General features: G+C 35.2%; 3 protein-coding genes across 5 annotated transcripts in view; all 3 read right to left on the minus strand.

The window, feature by feature from the left end:
* rgs12a (regulator of G protein signaling 12a) overlaps positions 1-2614 on the minus strand; it is a 73766-nt gene extending 71152 nt beyond the window's left edge. For all 3 annotated transcript variants that reach the window (XM_056461137.1, XM_056461136.1, XM_056461135.1), the window contains exon 1: positions 2527-2614. The gene's annotated coding sequence lies outside the window, so the exon portion shown is untranslated. The remainder of the gene's footprint in view (positions 1-2526) is intronic.
* Positions 2615-4738: 2124 nt separating this feature from the next.
* Positions 4739-10169, minus strand: msantd1 (Myb/SANT-like DNA-binding domain containing 1). The gene is made up of 3 exons (XM_056461140.1): positions 9682-10169; positions 7134-7412; positions 4739-5723 (listed from the first exon to the last, which is right to left on the minus strand). Exons 1-3 carry the CDS (start codon positions 9936-9938, stop codon positions 5435-5437), a joined length of 825 nt encoding a protein of 274 aa, XP_056317115.1. The 5' UTR covers positions 9939-10169; the 3' UTR covers positions 4739-5434.
* A 2302-nt stretch (positions 10170-12471) lies between these two features.
* dtx4a (deltex 4, E3 ubiquitin ligase a) overlaps positions 12472-18063 on the minus strand; it is a 40943-nt gene continuing 35351 nt past the window's right edge. The window contains exon 9 of the mRNA XM_056461138.1: positions 12472-15360. Coding sequence (XP_056317113.1) covers positions 15133-15360 — 228 coding nt within the window. The 3' untranslated portion in view covers positions 12472-15132. The remainder of the gene's footprint in view (positions 15361-18063) is intronic.

Consider the following 18063-nt stretch of genomic DNA (forward strand, 5'->3'; position numbering starts at 1 on the left):
ATATATATTTTTTAAAAACATCTAATACCAAAACACAATATCAGTTGCTTTATATTCAGAAAGGTTGTGAAATAAATACTTTATGGAAACCTCTGATTTACAATATCAACAAATTAAATTATTTATTATTCTGACCAATTATCATTTTATGAACGAATTACAATACATTTATTTAAAATTTGAAGAAAATATCTGACCTTACTAGAATAATGAAAGATTTACATTTTGCTCAAACCCATACCAAATAAATCCAGTAAATACAGAAAAAATTATCTTAGTTTTTTTCGATAGCATTATATATAGTGTGATTATGTATTACTGTGATATTGCTATTTGCTATTTATATAAATATGCATATTTATACTTTATTTATAATTATTTACCAATATCATTACATATATAGCAACTGCATTTAAATACATAACCAATATTATATGTGACATAACATTATTCTCATAAATATTACTATTTTTTTTTCATATTTTTACAAATTCACCAAATATTTTGTCAAAACGCAAAATAGCCTAAGTAAAAACAGAAGGTTATTACAATGTTCATATATTTTAAGCTGCTTTAAATTACATTTCTTTAATAGTTTAAATATAAAGATATGGATTGTTTTTAAAAACGGAAGAGTTCAGATGTTTGTGAATGAAATACTTGGTGAAAACACCTGATTTACAATCTCAACAAATTTAATCATTTATTATTCTGACAAATTATCACTTTATGAATCAATGAAAATACATTTATTTAAAAGCTGAAGAAAATATCTGACCTTTCTAGAAAAAAGGAAAGATTAACATTTTACTCAAACACATACCTAATAAATCCAGTAAATCCAGAGTGTGACTATGTATTACTGTGATACTGCTATTTGGTATTTACATAAATATGCATATTTATACTTTATTTACAAATATCATTGCATATAATTGCATTTAAATACATAACCAATATTATATATGGCATAACATTATTCTCATGAATATTACTATTACGAAATAACTTTTTACGAATTGTTTTCCTATTTTTACAAATTCACCACATATTTTGTCAAAATGCTAGATAGCCAAAGTAAACATACAAGGTTATTACAATGTTTATATTTTAGTATATTTTAAGTAGCTTTTTAACACATTTCTTCAAATGTTTAAAGACAAAGATATGGATTGTTTTAAAAAAGGAAGAGTTCAAAAGATTTGTGAAAGAAATACTTGGTGGAAACACCTGAATTACAATCTCAACAAATTAAAACAAATATTTTTCTGACCAATTATCACTTTATGAATCAATGAAAATACATTTATTTAAAATATCTGACCTCTCTAGAATAAAGGAAAAAAATTACATTTCACTCAGACCCATACCTAATAAATGCAGAGAAAAAAAAAAAAAAAAAAAAAAAAAAAAATATATATATATATATATATATATATATATATATATATATATATATATATATATATATATATATATATATATATATATATATATATATATATATTAACATTATATTGAAACATCTCTTTATATTTTTCAAAACAACTAGCAACAGAGTTGTAGGAGCAGAAAAATATCAATCTGTAAACATTTTTCATATTTTAAATGAGGAAAATAAACATGCGTTATAGATGTGACAAAAAAAAGTCTGCAAGTTTACAGTATACAACATACTTAGTAGAAATTCTGTGAATTAAACTGCACTAACCAAAATAAATGATGCTAATCAAAAGCATAAGAGTCTGCTCTTTATAGAACAAAATTATTGATTTTAATTGATTTTACATGTTTGCATTTATGAGGAAAAAACTTCATTATGGATGTGACATGTATTATATAAATATGTATATTTATAGTTTATTTATAATTATTATTTACAAATATCATTACATATATATATATATATATATATATATATATATATATATATATATATATATATATATATATATATATATATATATAATAGTTATAAATAAAGTATAAATGTGCATATTTATATAATTCATACATACATATACATATATATATATATATATATATATATATATATATATATATATATATATATATACATACACACACATACACACACACACACTCACAACTGTATTTAATAAATAACCAGTATTATATATAAATGACATAACATGATTCTCATTAATATTATTTTTATGAAATAAACGAATTGTTTTAATATTTTTTTAAAATCACTCCATATTTTGTCAAAACGCAAGATAGCCTAGGTAAACAAAAAGTTTATTACAATGTTCATATATTATATTTTAAGTTGCTTTAATCACATTTCTTCAAGTGTTTATGAATAGAAATATGGATTGCTTTATAAAAGGAAAGGTAGATAGGCTACAAAGGTAACGCCATCCAAACAGATCTCAGATGTCACATGCCCAACACTTTTCATTCAAGCTTTTCATTCATGTAAACAAACTTGAGTTCCACGCTCACTTCTTTCCCTCAACTTTGACGTATTTGTTAAGAACAAACATATACACCGGTGCTTACCTGCAGTCCTTTAAATCCCAAAGTTTTTCTTCGTTTATTTCTGAACTCGGTTCGCGCGACGCACTTAAACCACTGCCATTCACTATTGTTGGGAATACAAAGCGTCATTCTCCCTGTCGCTATGACAGCGTAACGTTTGCAAACTGAAGTAAGCACTCTCATTGGTCAAAGCACGCGTCAATCATGTTCGATATTCAAATATTTACGCCGCTCTCATTGGCGGTTGCTAAAATCATGCTGTTTTTAGTATAGTGTTCACTGTTTATTACTATTTTTATTAGTACTTGTGATTGAGTTCACTTAAGAGTGGACGATACTTGTGGGACAGTAAGTACGAACATGTGTTAAAAACAACATTAGACACATTAAGTATTAAGTTATAAAAGTGTATGCAGGTAAACTATGCTGTACAAACTGCGCTCTCAAAGATACATTCAGGTTTTTTTCCTGAAATACAGTACTTCGACATATATTTAACCGTCAAATATAGCTTGAGAGCTGTAGTGCATTTTTTAAAATGTCGTTTACTATTCATGTCACCACACCCAGTCAGGTCAATGAGCACTAACGCCTTTCCTCTTATCAACAGGCACCGTTCAGGACGACTGACAGCAGGTCAGTTCATCACAGACGGAGAGAAAGAAAAGAGTGAGTGGTTGAAACACATGTCTGTTCTTATACTTGCTGGGAAATTTTACTTTCACAGAAGTTTCTCAAGAAAATACCACCTCTTATAGACTTATGTAAAACAGAACATTTAATTAATTCACTTAGATTAATTGATACTACTTGAATTTTGATCTATCTTTTTTTATTGCATTGTTATTGTTTTTTATGTACTGAATTCTTAGGTTCCCAGTGATGGGTCGCAGCTGGAAGGGCATCCTATGAGTAAAACATGCTGGATAAGTTGGATAAGTTTTGCTCTTTATTCTTTTTATCTAATGAGGATATTGTTAAAAAGAACTGTTCTCTTTTACTGTATTCAATATAGAATTATACAGTTTCTTCAAATTAATTTTAAAAAATCATGTCTGTTCTCATTTTATTTCTATTTATTACCACATGCACAACCACGTTTGAGCATGGCAGAAAGGATTAACTATCTTGTCTGCACATTAAGAAGAATTAAAAGAGCATGTGGTGGTGCATTAGCCATTATAATGTTTGGGTGCCAGTCGAGCTCAATCTTTCTGTCCAATGTCCTGAAATTGTAAAACTGAGATATAGAAACAAACAAAAAAGTTTATAATTCATGAGCCAGGTTTTTAAAAATGATCTCTTTCTTATAAATAGTAATAGTAAGAACAAGTTATGCTATTTTATCCAGACAAAATATTGATTTACCTTACACCTACAGTGTTCGGCATATATAAGTGCACCCCTCATAAATCTATCTTTAAAATTCATATATTTAATAGGAAGCTATACAATATTATATTTGTGCATATACATTAGATCAGTCAGTACTGAAGCCAAATCTGGAGCTTATCTAACAAAATAACTTATTATAACGGCTAAAAAACTAGTACAGCCAAAATTATATATTAAAGAAAAATATTAAATACAAATTTAAAAAAGAGGAAAAATCAAGAGAAGCAAAAAAAAATTATAATTTTATTTGAAATTTTGTAGGTTGTAATTCTTTTTTGCAATATTTTGCTTAAATTTAATTGTATTATCTTTCGATTTCTAAATATGTTTGATGACTAAAATATTATTTTAATAAATATATCTGTTTAATAAATCTGTTGTGTTGAAATGCACCGAAATACATTGCTTATATATTTAGAAATGGATAAAAATATTCATTCTCAAAATGGGGTGTACTCAATTATAATAAGCACTGTATATTCCCTTAAATTTCCATTATTACCAAACATTTGACGTAATCTGTCCTTAGCTGACCTGACAGCTCTGTCCTTCTGGTGCTTTCTTTTTATAGATAGATAGATAGATGGATGGATGGATGGATGGATGGATAGATAGATGGATAAATAGATAGATAGATAGATAGATAGATAGATAGATAGATAGATAGATAGATAGATAGATAGATAGATAGATAGATAGATAGATAGATAGATAGATAGATAGATAGATAGATAGATAGATAGATAGATAGATAGATAGAAAAATTCTAAAATTCTTGAAAATTAAATGTTAAAAATAAAAAAAACATATATAACTTAAATATAACACAAACTAAGTGTTGATTTTCTTTCTATATTTGGGTATATTTTAACAGATCTAAGCTAAACATGAGTGTCATGTTGTTGACCTATAATCATATAAACATCAACCAAAACAATCGCATTCCGTAACATGTTAAATTGTGCTATATGCTTTAACAGTGTACCGTAAACATTGAACTAATGGCATTAACTAATCAAACATTGTCCTCTTCCATTTTGAATCCTTGTCAACCTAATCCAGTTTCCATTATCACCAACCATTTGGCATTATCTGTCAGCCTTAGCTGACCTGACCTCAGTCCTTCTGCTGTTTACTTCAACACTGCATCCTCTTACAGAATGTCTTAAAAGAGATCTGAAATCTGTCAGATGTCTCTCAACCATGACTGATGTGTAATTTCTGTTGAAGTTCACCTGGATCTAACACGTCGATTTAGACACACTATTAGTGTCACATTACAATCCCTTTTTAATTCTAATGCACAAAGAAATATATTTCAAGTCAGATAGTTTGAATCAACGTGGATAACTACTCATTTGTTCAAAAATGTGCTTGTGTTGTTTACATCTGCCACATTTTTGGATAACATATCATCATAGAAGACTTAACAGCGCTTAAATATGTCAGTAATATATACTAGTTGGTTACAGCTTTTATACTTGGATAACATGGCAACACTTCCTCTGCAAAGGTCCTTATCTTTGAGTTCTTGTCACTCAGGCGTGGGTGTTCCTAAACCCTTAGCAGATGCTGGGTTTGGCCAGGAAGGAGCAGGTTGAGCAGGAATCATCTTCTCCAAGAGGTTCATCATTCGCTCCTGAAGCTGGAGGCTCTGCACTTGCAGGAAGTTTTGCTGATGCATAACGCGGCGAACTTCATGACATGCCTCCTCGACAGCATGGCTAATCCTGCGTTGTTCCTTCAGCATTGCATCCAGGACACGCAGCTTCTTTCGGCGCAGTGACACATGTGAAAGCCTCCTCCGCTTATGTGGCTGTGACCTGTAAACGGACAGGCATGAAGTTAAAGGGATAGGTTACCCAAAACTGAAAAATCAGTCACCATTTACTCACCCTTAACTTGTTACAAACGTGTTTGAGTTTCTTGCATCTGTTGAATGCAAAAGAAGTTATTTTGAAAAATGTTAGAAACCTGTAGCCATTGACTTCCATAGTATGAAAAACAAATACTATAGAAGTCAGTGGTTACTGGTTTTCAGCATTTTTCTAAATAACTTATTTTCTTTAAAGATTTTTTTCTTCTGTTGAAAGCAAAAGAAGTTATTTTGAAAAATGCTGAAAACAGGTAACAATTGACTTCTATAGTATTTGTTTTTCATACTATGGAAGTCAATGAATAAAGGTTTCCAACATTTTTCAAAGTAACTCCTTTTGTGTTCAACAGAAAAAAGAAACTCATAAAGGTTTGAAACCACTTAAGAGTGAAAGAAGTTATTTTGAAAAAATGTTTAAAAAACCTGTAACCATTGACCTTCATAGTATAAAAAACAAATACTGTGGAAGTCAATGGTTACAGGTTTTCAGCATTTTTCTAAATATCTTTTTTTTTAAAGATTTCTTTCTTCTGTTGAATGCAAAAGACGTTATTTAGAAAAATGATGAAAACCTGTAACCATTGACTTCCGTAGTGTGAAAAACAAATACTATGGAAGTCAATGGTTACAGGTTTGTGGCATTTTTCAAAATAACTTTATTTTTTTAAAAGATCTCTTTCTTCTGTTAAATGCAATTTAAGTTATTTTGAAAAATGATGAAAACCTGTAACCATTGACTTCCATAGTATGAAAAACAAATACTATGTAAGTCAATGGTTACAGGTTTTCAGCATTTTTCAAAATAACTTTTTTATGATTTCTTTTTTCTGTTTAACAAAAAAAGTTATTTTGAAAAATTCGGATATCTGGTAACCATTGACTTCTATAGTATTTGTTTTTCATTCAATGGAAGTCAATGGTTTAAGGTTTTCAGCATTTTTCAAAATAACTTCTTTTTTAAAGACTTTTTTCATCTGTTGAATGCAAAATAAGTTATTTTGAAATACACTGAAAACCTGTAACTATTGACCTCCATAGTATGAAAAACAAATACTATAAAATTAAATGGTTACAGATTTTGAGCATTTTTCAAACAAACTTCTTTTTTTAAAGATTGTTTCTTTTGTTGAACATGATTTTTTTTTTTTTTAAATGCTACAAGTCCAGCGACTTTCATAGTATTTGTTTTTCATACTGTGGATGAGATCGATTACAGCTTTCTAACATTTTTCAAAGTAACTTCTTTTGTGTTCAACAGAAAAAAAGAAACTCATAAAGGTTTGAAACCACTTAAGGCTGAGTAAATATCAAGTACGCTTTCATTTTCAGTGTTCCGTGATGTGATCAAACATGTTACCTGGTTTCAAAAGAACTTGCAGAGTTGTCTGTCAGGCCGTCATCCTCATCATTCATATCTCTCTCCTCTGAGGATCCAGTGTACTCTGGTAAAAACCCGCTTGGTGGAGCAGACTGGGGCACAGAAGGGTCGAGCTGAGAGGTTGAGGGACCAGATGATGAGAGGTTTGGTGGGCTCATATGGCCGTGATCTGGCACCTTTGACAAGATCCTTTCAATAGATTTGTAGTACGGCCAATCAGGTGTAGAACTCCCACCATTTGCTGTGTACTTCAGCTTCCTATTAGAAAAGGGTGCCGTTAAAGTATTTATGCACACTGTATTATAATCTATAAGCTTCTATTATAATAAACTAATAGCTTAAGAGAATGGATCAGAAATGGTAGACGGCTACATTAAGCTGCAAACAACAAATTGTGTCACGGTGGCGCAGTGGGTAGCATGATCGCCTCACAGCATGAGGGTCGCTAGTTTAAGCCCCGGCTGGGTCAGTTGGCATTTCTGTGTGGAGTTTGTATGTTGTCCCCCGTGTTCGTGTGGGTTTCCTCCGGGTGCTCCGGTTTCCTCGACAGTCCAAAGACATGTGGTATAGGTGAACTGAATAAAACATAAGCTGGATGAGTTGGTGGTTCATTCCACTGTGGTCACCCCTGATTAATACAGGTACTAAGCTGAAAAGAAAATGAATGAATTGTTTTCAGGCTTTTGATTAAACCTAACCATTTAAAGCGGTGTTCTGCAGTTTGTTATTGTTTTGTTTACTGGAATATGAATTATTCCAGTAAACTGGAAATTAAAAAATTATTATAAGTTTCTTTCCTCAGGCTGTCTACCTTATGAACAGTTAAATATTCCCCTACTGTGCAATAAATATGTGCAATACTTTCTCATGCGCACTTGTACACAGCACCTTATATCAATATACAATGCAATACTTTCTACATTCGCACTTGTACACAGCACCTTATAACCTGTATATTTATAACAATCTGTACATACAACTCAACATCCAGGTTTCTTCACTAACCGTATCTGTTTAATGTTCATCATTTTTTATTATTATTATTTTATTTTTTCAGATTATTTTGTGTTGTCACATGTCACTTTATGTACACTGGAAGCTTCTGTAGCCAAAACAAATTCCTTGTGTGTGTGAAGCACACTTGGCAATAAAACCGATTCTGATTCTGATTCTGATTCTGATTTCTATTTCTATCTGTCATTAAACTAAATAAAAGTCAATAGTTTTTAAACGGCACCATAAATTATTACTTTAAGTTGACAAGGATGTCCCAATAATAATAATATTAATTAAAATCTAGCTTAAAATGTCTTATGAAATTCCTAAAAGGTTGGTTTCTTAAAAGAAATCACATTTAAAATAAATAAATAATAATTAAATGATTATTCCAAACTACTTATGTCAATTATTTTTCAAGAGTCTTTTATAATAAGGATTTTAAATATATAATTTATTGCGTTGTCTGCATGTTTGCTTAGTGTTTTTACAGATCTACACAAAAAAGCGTGTTTATGAGACATAATTAAACTTATAAATACTATCACATTCTGTAATATTTCATAATATTTAGCTCCAAAACTTGAAATATGAACTGTAATGTTACTTACTGAACAGCCACATAGTCCACAAACTAAAATGTGTATTTGCTGTAAAATGTGTACACATAATTTGGGTAAATAGAAGAACGTTTACCCGCCACTATATTTTAAATTGATGTATTTGTGACAACACGTGATCCACGTGACTTTTTTTTAATCTCGGTTCTGGGGAGTGTTTGATTCTGTTTTATGTCATTTGCTGCTGTTTCAAATCGACGTGTACATCGTGAAAATGTAAAGCTGCTAACCTACATTGCTTGTTTTAAAATGGTTTCTAATAATTGAAACTGAAAATAGGCTGCGGTGGACGTCATTCGTAATCAGTAAACGTGCAGCTCGGTTTTTCTGTCCTGAACGAACAGCAAACATGCGCGATTAAAAACTGTACTGCGCATGCGTTAGATGCGTGCATCCGCATCACAGCCAATATGAAGCTTTGAAAGACTTAAAATTACTACTTATGTAGTGATAGATAGATAGATAGATAGATAGATAGATAGATAGATAGATAGATAGATAGATAGATAGATAGATAGATAGATAGATAGATAGATAGATAGATAGATAGATAGATAGATAGATAGATAGATAGATAGATAGAAATGGATGGATGGACAGATGGACTAGATAGATAGACAGACAGAAAGACAGACAGACAGACAGACAGACAGACAGACAGACAGACAGATAGATAGACAGATAGATAGATAGATAGATAGATAGATAGATAGATAGATAGATAGATAGATAGATAGATAGATAGATAGATAGATAGATAGATAGAAATGGATGGATGGATGGATAGATAGATAGATAGATAGATAGATAGATAGATAGATAGATAGATAGATAGATAGATAGATAGATAGATAGATAGATAGATAGATAGATAGATAGATAGATAGATAGATAGATAGATAGATACTTGCCTGAATTGGAAGGTCATGTTGGTAATCTTCATTTTGATCTCCTCTCTGTGTCGCTGTTCCCCAGTTAATTCATAAAGTTGCTTAGCCATGGTCTCGTAGATCTTAGCATTGCGTTTAGCTTTCTTTAGCTCTGTCACATACTCTTCCCAGATGTACACAAGCGCTTTCATCTCGGAGTCCGTCCAGTTACGAGCCCTCCTGTGCTTCTCGTTGGAGCCTGGCACAGTGTAACTAAAGCAGAGGTCCTCAGAGGCCATTTTATCAACAGTCTGTGTACCTTTCGTTCGGGTTTATGATTTAAGCTTGGTTCTTTCTCAGTGCAGTCTGATTTCCTGGCCTTACTTTGCTTTCTCAAGCATGTGCTTGTGTGTGCGAGAGACAGGCCTCTGCTGCCCTTCCCCCATGCTTATAGTTAAGAGGCCTCAAAATGGAACCTGGAGGGCTGGAGCAATCGCTTTAAAAGCTTTTAAAAGGGGAAGTTCGTCAGCATGATGTCAAGTTACCCTGGCAACAGCACGCTAAGTCCCTCCTCTTCTAGCCAAACCCATCCCCTTCTCCTCTACTCTTTTGTCCCTGTCAGTATGCAGCAAAAAGCTTTTAGCTGAAAGCCAACAAAGTGGGTCGGGCAGGCAGAAAATCTGCATGTGAAATACGACTCCTCTGGGGACTGAAAGCGGCAGACTGAGCTGTTGCCTTGGCAACTGAGCTCTCTCCAGACCACTTAGTCAAGCGTTTATGAGCTTAAAAGCTTTTAATAGAGAAGGAGCTAAACTGATGTTGCAGAGAAAGTGCATCTGCACCGAACACAACTCCTTCAAAGCTAGAGGATTATTGATCAAAATGAGCCAAAACTGCTGTTTGGGTGTCAGATCCAAACATTAGCAAGCAGGCCAATTCCTTATTCAAGTCAGTCACAAGTTCCTAAAGAGATTTTTAAAGCATGTACATTCATGCTGCATGAGACTTGTTTAAAATAGCATAATTACCCCTCTTTCCCTGAGCCCTATTTACCACAGTGCATTCGCCCTCGAGCCTGACTCCACCCGACTGTTTGAGATTACATCTCCTATCACTACAGGGGTCTCGGACGGGGCATTGGGGGTAGTCTTTTGGGGGGGCAGGGTTATCGTGTGCTCCCTTTGACAGATTACCAGCTGAGATGACACACGGTGCATGCTTCTTTGTGGCTAACTCAGTGTTAACCGCATTATGCTCTTCGTCCATCTGTCTAGACGTCATCACCTTCACATTCAACTTCACTTCATTTAGAGACAATCCTGTCTAAGATGAGCACAGATCTACATTACAGGCTAGGACGGCTCTGCTTAATAACCATTGAGTACTTGAACAGATGAAAATATTCTTACTGAAATATTCTAACATAATGCCTGCTCTGTACAACTAAGAAAAAAGTGGGGTAATACACATGTGGTCTGTCTGTCTATCTATCTTACTATCTAGATAATTTCTTGCTCTCTAGCACTCTAAATACAAGTATATCTATCTTGCTAGTTAATGTATAGCCCTCTAAATCCAAGTGTATCTTTCTTGCTAATTAGTGTTGCTGTCTACTCTAAATACAAGTATATCTTAGTTAGTATCTTGCTATCTAGCACTAAATACAATTCTATCTATCTATCTATCTATCTATAAAGATAGATAACCATAACTCTGTCTAGCTCTGTAATTAAACCCTACTGAAAAAAAACTGCTTAAACCAGCCTAAGCTGGTTGACTAGCCTGGTTTTAGAGGGGTTTTGGCCACTTCCAGGCTGGGTTTAGCTGGTCATCTCCCAGCCTGACCAGCTAAGACCAGGCTGGAAATGGCTGGAAACCAAAACCCCTTTAAAACCAGCCTGGTTGACCAGCTAAAACCAGCCAACCAGTCTAGGCTGGTTTAGGCAGTTTTTTTTTTCAGTAGGGAACTGAGCTAGCTGTGTATATATAGGCTATATGTTTAGCTTGCAAGCTATCATCCTTAAATCAATCTAACATTTATATCCAACTATCTAGCTAAATTTATCATTAATCAATAATTGATGTTTAATTATCTATGCATTATAGTTTAACGAGCTAGTTATCATCAGTCTAACATATATAACGTAGCTAGCTAGCTAATTGTTGCTAGATATGAAGCTACAAATCTAGGTAGCCAGCAAAGAAATCGATCTTAGATTCATGTCAAACCCTCTGTTCTTTGAATTAGTCCTGATACTGATCCAAGGTTATGTAACTGAACATAAAGAGCATTAATTAACTGACTAGATCATCTGCCTGTAGAGGAAATGCCGTGGTCTTAGGGGGGACCAGATGGTCTGTTCATTTTGTGTTGTGTTAAAATTTTAATTTAGAGAGAGAGAGAGAGATGGATTCTGACTAGCACATTTTAAGACTGTTAATGTAAAATGGCTGTTGACGCCCAGCACGGACAAACAATGCATACTTTTTTTTTTGCATATTTTGAAAAATCTAATTCAACTTTAATATTTACAGCATAGTATACAATACATTGTTATTATTAAATAACTACATATGTTGGTACTGTATTTGTCATATGCCACAATATGTTGCATTACAAGGAGTGTGTAGTGGATAATGCCTTGATTTACATTATAAAATCTTTAATGAAACATCGCCCCCTGCTGAGAGACGCAAATATTTCGTGTCTGATTGGCAGAACCAAAAACTATACATAAGCCAGAGAATGTGTGAGTGGAAAGATAAACAAACTAATAACTGGAGCCAGATGTTATATGGAAATAGAAACAACCCAAAACCAGCATTTCCTTTTGAGTACCTTTAATATTTATTCAGTATTCCAGCGGCTATTTAATATGCAAGAGTTGTTTTGTACATTTTATATTATACAGCAACATTAGTTCTCCTAGCTCCGTTCTCTGTCTTCACAGTTTTCGTCCTGGCAGCGATGCCATTTTCACTGTTGTCTCCATAGCAACTATCATGAGGAACTTGGCTGGACAATAAATCAAATCATACAAGTGCAATAAAAGAAAATTAAAAACTTCACAGTGGAAAAAACCCTAATAGCTTATAAGAAAAAAAACAGAGTTAAACCAATTCAAAGTATATTATAAAAAATGATACAAGAAAAAGAAATACTCATTTACTTCCACAACATGCTTTTGGATGCAGGGGGGGAAAGAATTGTGTACATAAAACACATACATACAGCACATCAACTATAAATGTAAGCTTACACATTTGCATGTACATACATGCAGACGCTTCATCAACAGCTTTGTAAACAGGTCCATCACAGACCTACCGCGTACCGACCAGAAAGGCAACCGGAGAGAGCTTGTCCACAGGATTCATCAACAGGGTACGTTAGTAACCACTTTAAAGGCAGACCACTTCAATTTTGGAGAATCGAAACTGATGACATCATATTAAAAGCACGATCACGCAGATTTCGCTCTGTTCGTATCTTCTTAGGCCATGTCCACACGTCCATAGGAGTTTTCCCCGCTTTCGTTAAAAAAAAAACTCTATCCAACGATGCAAAAATGCAATGTGATACATGTTATGGACATGCCACACTAACAGGGAGTGATAATCACACTTTCATGTTGAATTCACAACAAACGAGGAATTAAGTATTTGTACGAATTGCATACAAATCAATGCAAACATAACAAAAGATGTGGATTACCGTCCCAAGGGTGAACGACACGAAATATGCGACGCATTTGTCACAAGAAATTTTGCCTCATTTGCATCTTCCACGTTTGGTGTAAACATTTGCCTTGGCCAATCAGAAAGGAGAAAATAGCATGGACACTGTTATGAGGCAAAAAAAAAAAAAAAACACTTCGACCACCCTGTAGCTGGAGTTTTGGAAAATCTTCACCTTGGTCGGTGTTTTCAGAAAGTTTCGAATTCATTCACCCAATACTCCTTTTTCGTGTGGACAAACAGCAAAACCGTGTAGAAAAAAAGTGGGGTTAAGAAAATACCCGTGTTTGTGTAGACAGGTCCTTCGTCTCCAACAGCAAATCCAATCACCAAAAAAAAAAAAAAAAACCTCCGTTCAAACAACAACGCAAAATACGCACTTTGATGGATATTATGGACATGCCAAACCAACAGGGGGCGATAATGACACTTATCCTGGGTTCACAACAAATCGGGAAGCAAGCATTTACACAGGTAAATTGCAGAAAAATCAATGCAAATGTGAAAACCGAGGTGGATTACCATCCTGAGGGCGAACGACATGAAATATGCAATGCGTTTGCCGCAAATGTGTGGAATTTTGCCTCATTTGCATCTTCCGCATTTGGTGTGAACCCAGCCACCTTGGTCAATCAGAAAAGAGAAAACAGCATGATGCCGTCATGAGGCAAAAAAAAAACTTCGACCACACTGTAGCAGTTTTGGAAAATCTTCATCTTGGTTGGAGTTTTCAGAAAGTTTCGAATTCATTCACCCAATACTTTGTGTGGACAAACAGCAAAAATGTGTAGAAAAAGTTTGGTTTTAAAAATACCCGTGTTCGCGTGGACAGGGCCTTTGTCTCCGACAGCAAATCCAATCACCAAAAAAAAAAAAAGTTTATTTTCACTAAATTTGTGCGTTGTTCCTCTGTTGGCCGCCAGAATCACCTTGGCTGGATGTATGTTTTTTTTAATACTGATTAACAAAACAGGTTGAGTTGAACGTCCCTAAACAGAGACTGGTTTCCATCCCAAAAATCGATGACAATACAGGTTTCTCGTTTCGACGATATAAAATAACGTAAGATACAATAAAATAAGTACAAATATAAGTGGTTAATGTAAATACTGCAAACATTTTGAAAAAACTATGTGGTCAAATAAATACCATGGTTGTTACTGGAATGTATATGTTAACAAGTGCCACTATGGGGCAGTAAACATTCACGTTCCAGCATCTAAAACTGCAACTGGAGCTTCAAAGTTAGCCGCCTCGGTTACACCAAGGACATAAACGTCTCTGCGCCCAATGATACAACTACATGCACAGATGTACCTTTGTTTTGCGTATCCTTCACAGAACTACAATACATTAAATGGTTGAGCAGACACTGTTCCGTGTCTGCGGCCCACTTGCGACAAAATTGCACTGCAGCGAGTCTGGTTTTTGTGGGGAGGACTCTATCAGGTCCTTCGAGTTTTTCAAAGAGAGAACGGCTCCTCCACAATAGCGCACAGTGCAATATTGTTTGTTAATTACAGCTCTCGCAGCCCACTTCTGACAGGCTCAGATTTCTTTAGCAATAGGAGGGCTAATATCACTGACAAAAAAAAAAAAAGAATATTAACTGAGGATGATGAATTATAAACCTTTTAGAGTCCTTGATTTCCAAAAGTGTCATTTGAGAAACAAGAGCTGGGAATTGAATTCAGATTTGGCAACACTAACACAGAAAGAAACATTCAGTCTTTGTAATTGGACTTTTCAGGGTTTTCAGTCCCTCAGACACTCCTCCTCAGTGATGCCCTGCGCCCGCAGCTCCTCCAGGACGTTATCCAGGTGACCCGAGTCAGGGTAACCGTGGCCCGTCAGGTTGGAGCCAAATTCGGTCTTGTGATGCACCTCGTTCCAGATGACCGTGTCCGTCTCGCCTGTGGTGCTGGATGTGCCCACAGAGAAGATCAGCCGGCGGTCCCAGGCAACCAGCAACAGCTTCAACACCTATGAGAGAGGAATAAAAGACCAACCCTTGAACAAACCTTGATTTTTTTCTGAGGTAAGGTCATATTTAGTTTGAGCGGACAGAATTTTCGGGCTCAAGAATGAAGACAGTCCTTGCTGCAGTCTGCAGCTTATTGATGTACTGGACCAGGGGCCAATTGCACCAGCAGTGCGCAAGTTAAAACGTAGCCTAGTTGTGACCTAAAGGGACACTAAGTTACACACTACTAAATTTTTTGTGTTGCACCACTGAACTTAGTTTGAATGTAACGCTACGTTCCAACTATTTACGGCAGCCTCCCCCCATCACAAGACCGAATTTTCAATTCAATTCACCTTTATTTGTATAGCGCTTTTACAATAGCCGCGTTTCCACTATCGTGCCTAAAGCGAGCGAGCCAGGGCGAGCCAAGGCCAGTCGCGTTTCCACTATCACTTCCGGGGCGTAATCGGGCCAAAGCGGGGCTTCCTTGGGGCCAGCGTCCGGCCTTTTTCGGCCCGCCGAATACCTTGGGCCAAGGAGGGCCAACTGGGGCTTCGGGGCGGGGTTACGTACAAAGGCGGAGTTTTCCTGTCAGGTAAAGAGGAGACAAGATGCTTTCTTCCCTTACATTTGTTTTGCTATCGCGCTTGATCAACTCACTAAGAAGAAGAAAAAATAAACGCCGCCGAACTCTAATGTCCTTATCCAGGGATCGCTGTCTGGCCTTACACCAACAGACCACAAACAGTAAAAAAAGCAATCGCTTCGGTGTTCTCCGTCTTCCAGCTCTCGTGGTGATGCCAGGTTGTGTTTGTGGTTATAATTTGAGTTTTTTGTTCCCGCTGAAGTGGGCGGGTTGTGTGACGGATTGTGTGACATTTGATTCGGGGGACGTTCTGGGGGCGGCGTTTGCGTGACGCGCTGCGAGCAACTAGCCCGACAGTGGAAACGCGACATGATTTCGGCCTCATTTCTCAACCTCCCGGGCTATTGGCCCGGCCTGGCCCGATTAAAGCCCTGGCTTGCACTGGCCCGATAGTGGAAATGCGGCTAATGTAGATTGTGTCAAAGCAGCTTCACATAAAAGATCATAGTAAATTGAAACAGTGTAGTTCAGTTTGTAGTGTTTAAGTTCAGTTCAGTTCAGCTCAGTTCAGTGTGGTTTAATAATCACTGCTGAGTCCAAACACTGAAGAGCAAATCCATCGATGCGCAGCTCTACCGATCCCGAACCATGCAAGCCAGTGGCAACAGCGGTGAGGAAAAAACTTCACCAATTGGCGAAAGTGAAGAATTAAAAAAAACGAGAGAATTTGTATCGAAAAAAAATATATAGCTTAAAGGTGCGAATAATTTTGACCTTAAATGGATTTTAAAAAATTTAAAACTGCTTTTATTCTAGCCGAAATAAAACAAATAACACTTTCTCCAGAAGAAAAAATATTATCAGACATACTGTGAAAATTTCCTTGCTCTGTGGTAAACATCATTTGGGAAATATTTAGAAAAGAAAAAAAATTCAAAGGGGGGTTAATAATTCTGACTTTAACTGTATATACATTAGTTGCAGAATTTTAAAGCAGTTTAAATTAAATTAAATTACTTGCTTTTCATTGGATATTACATCATTCAATGCGCTATACGCATGACTTTACAGAGAGCTTACGACCTACTAACTATGGTTTGTCTTAAGAACGTGGTGCAACCGAAGTAAGAACGACTTTAGTTACAAACTAGCTAGTAGTTACTAAGCCCCTAGCTTGGACTATATGCTCCAGTTTAAGAAAGAACCTACCCAGGTCCATTACGTAATGGACGATCGTCTACACCTCCCCCAACTATCACAGTAGCATGGGCATTACCTAGTGGGCGTTACAATGTCCACTACGGATTGGACCTGGTCCAGTACTTCATCGTAATACAGACTACAGCGAGGACATCTTGGAAAAATGTGGGTTTGTTTTGATTGTGCATCATCACCATGGTAACGTATGCTACACGCCTAACCTGCTCTGGAGCATGTTTAATCAAAGACTCTAGAATACACAAGACATGTCAGTTGTATACTTTTGAATGGGGAAAAGTGTAACTGTCATGATGGCAATTTAAGCACCACCTTCTTGTACAGGAGCCAATCAGCGATTGCCATATAGCGAATAAAGCCTGCCTTCTATTACAGGAGCCAATAAGCGATCGATATAGAACGACAACTCTCCGAGGGAGGGGCTCGGACTAAACGGGAATTTCTGCAGATTTTGTGTGATACAAACATTTAGAAATGAAACTAAAGAGACAGTTGTTTTTTAATTTTATTGGTTATTTGCAATATGTAAATGTAATCGTAAGCTTGGCAAGTAGTTTTGGAGAAATTAATGTTTCCCCATTCAAACAGAATGCCCGAGCATACTGCCTGAAAGGCGTTTCATATATGGTCACCGAGTGAAATGACTTGCAAACCAATCAGCTTTGAGAAAATTGACATTTCTGATAGCAGTGTCTTTTGCTCCAAAATTTATTTTTGTTGCTAATAACTTATTTATATTATAAGAATTAATTAATTAGATTACACATTTCACTGGTCAATTAATATTAATAATGGCTGTAAATTAAAATTTAGGTTTAAATATTTCCATATAAATTTGCTTTAATATAATCAAGCCTTACAGGCAGTTTATGAACCTACAATATTCAAATCAGTTGACTGATTTGCACTGACATCA

This window comes from Danio aesculapii, chromosome 7 (assembly GCF_903798145.1).
Source record: "Danio aesculapii chromosome 7, fDanAes4.1, whole genome shotgun sequence".
Lineage (NCBI taxonomy): Eukaryota > Metazoa > Chordata > Actinopteri > Cypriniformes > Danionidae > Danio > Danio aesculapii.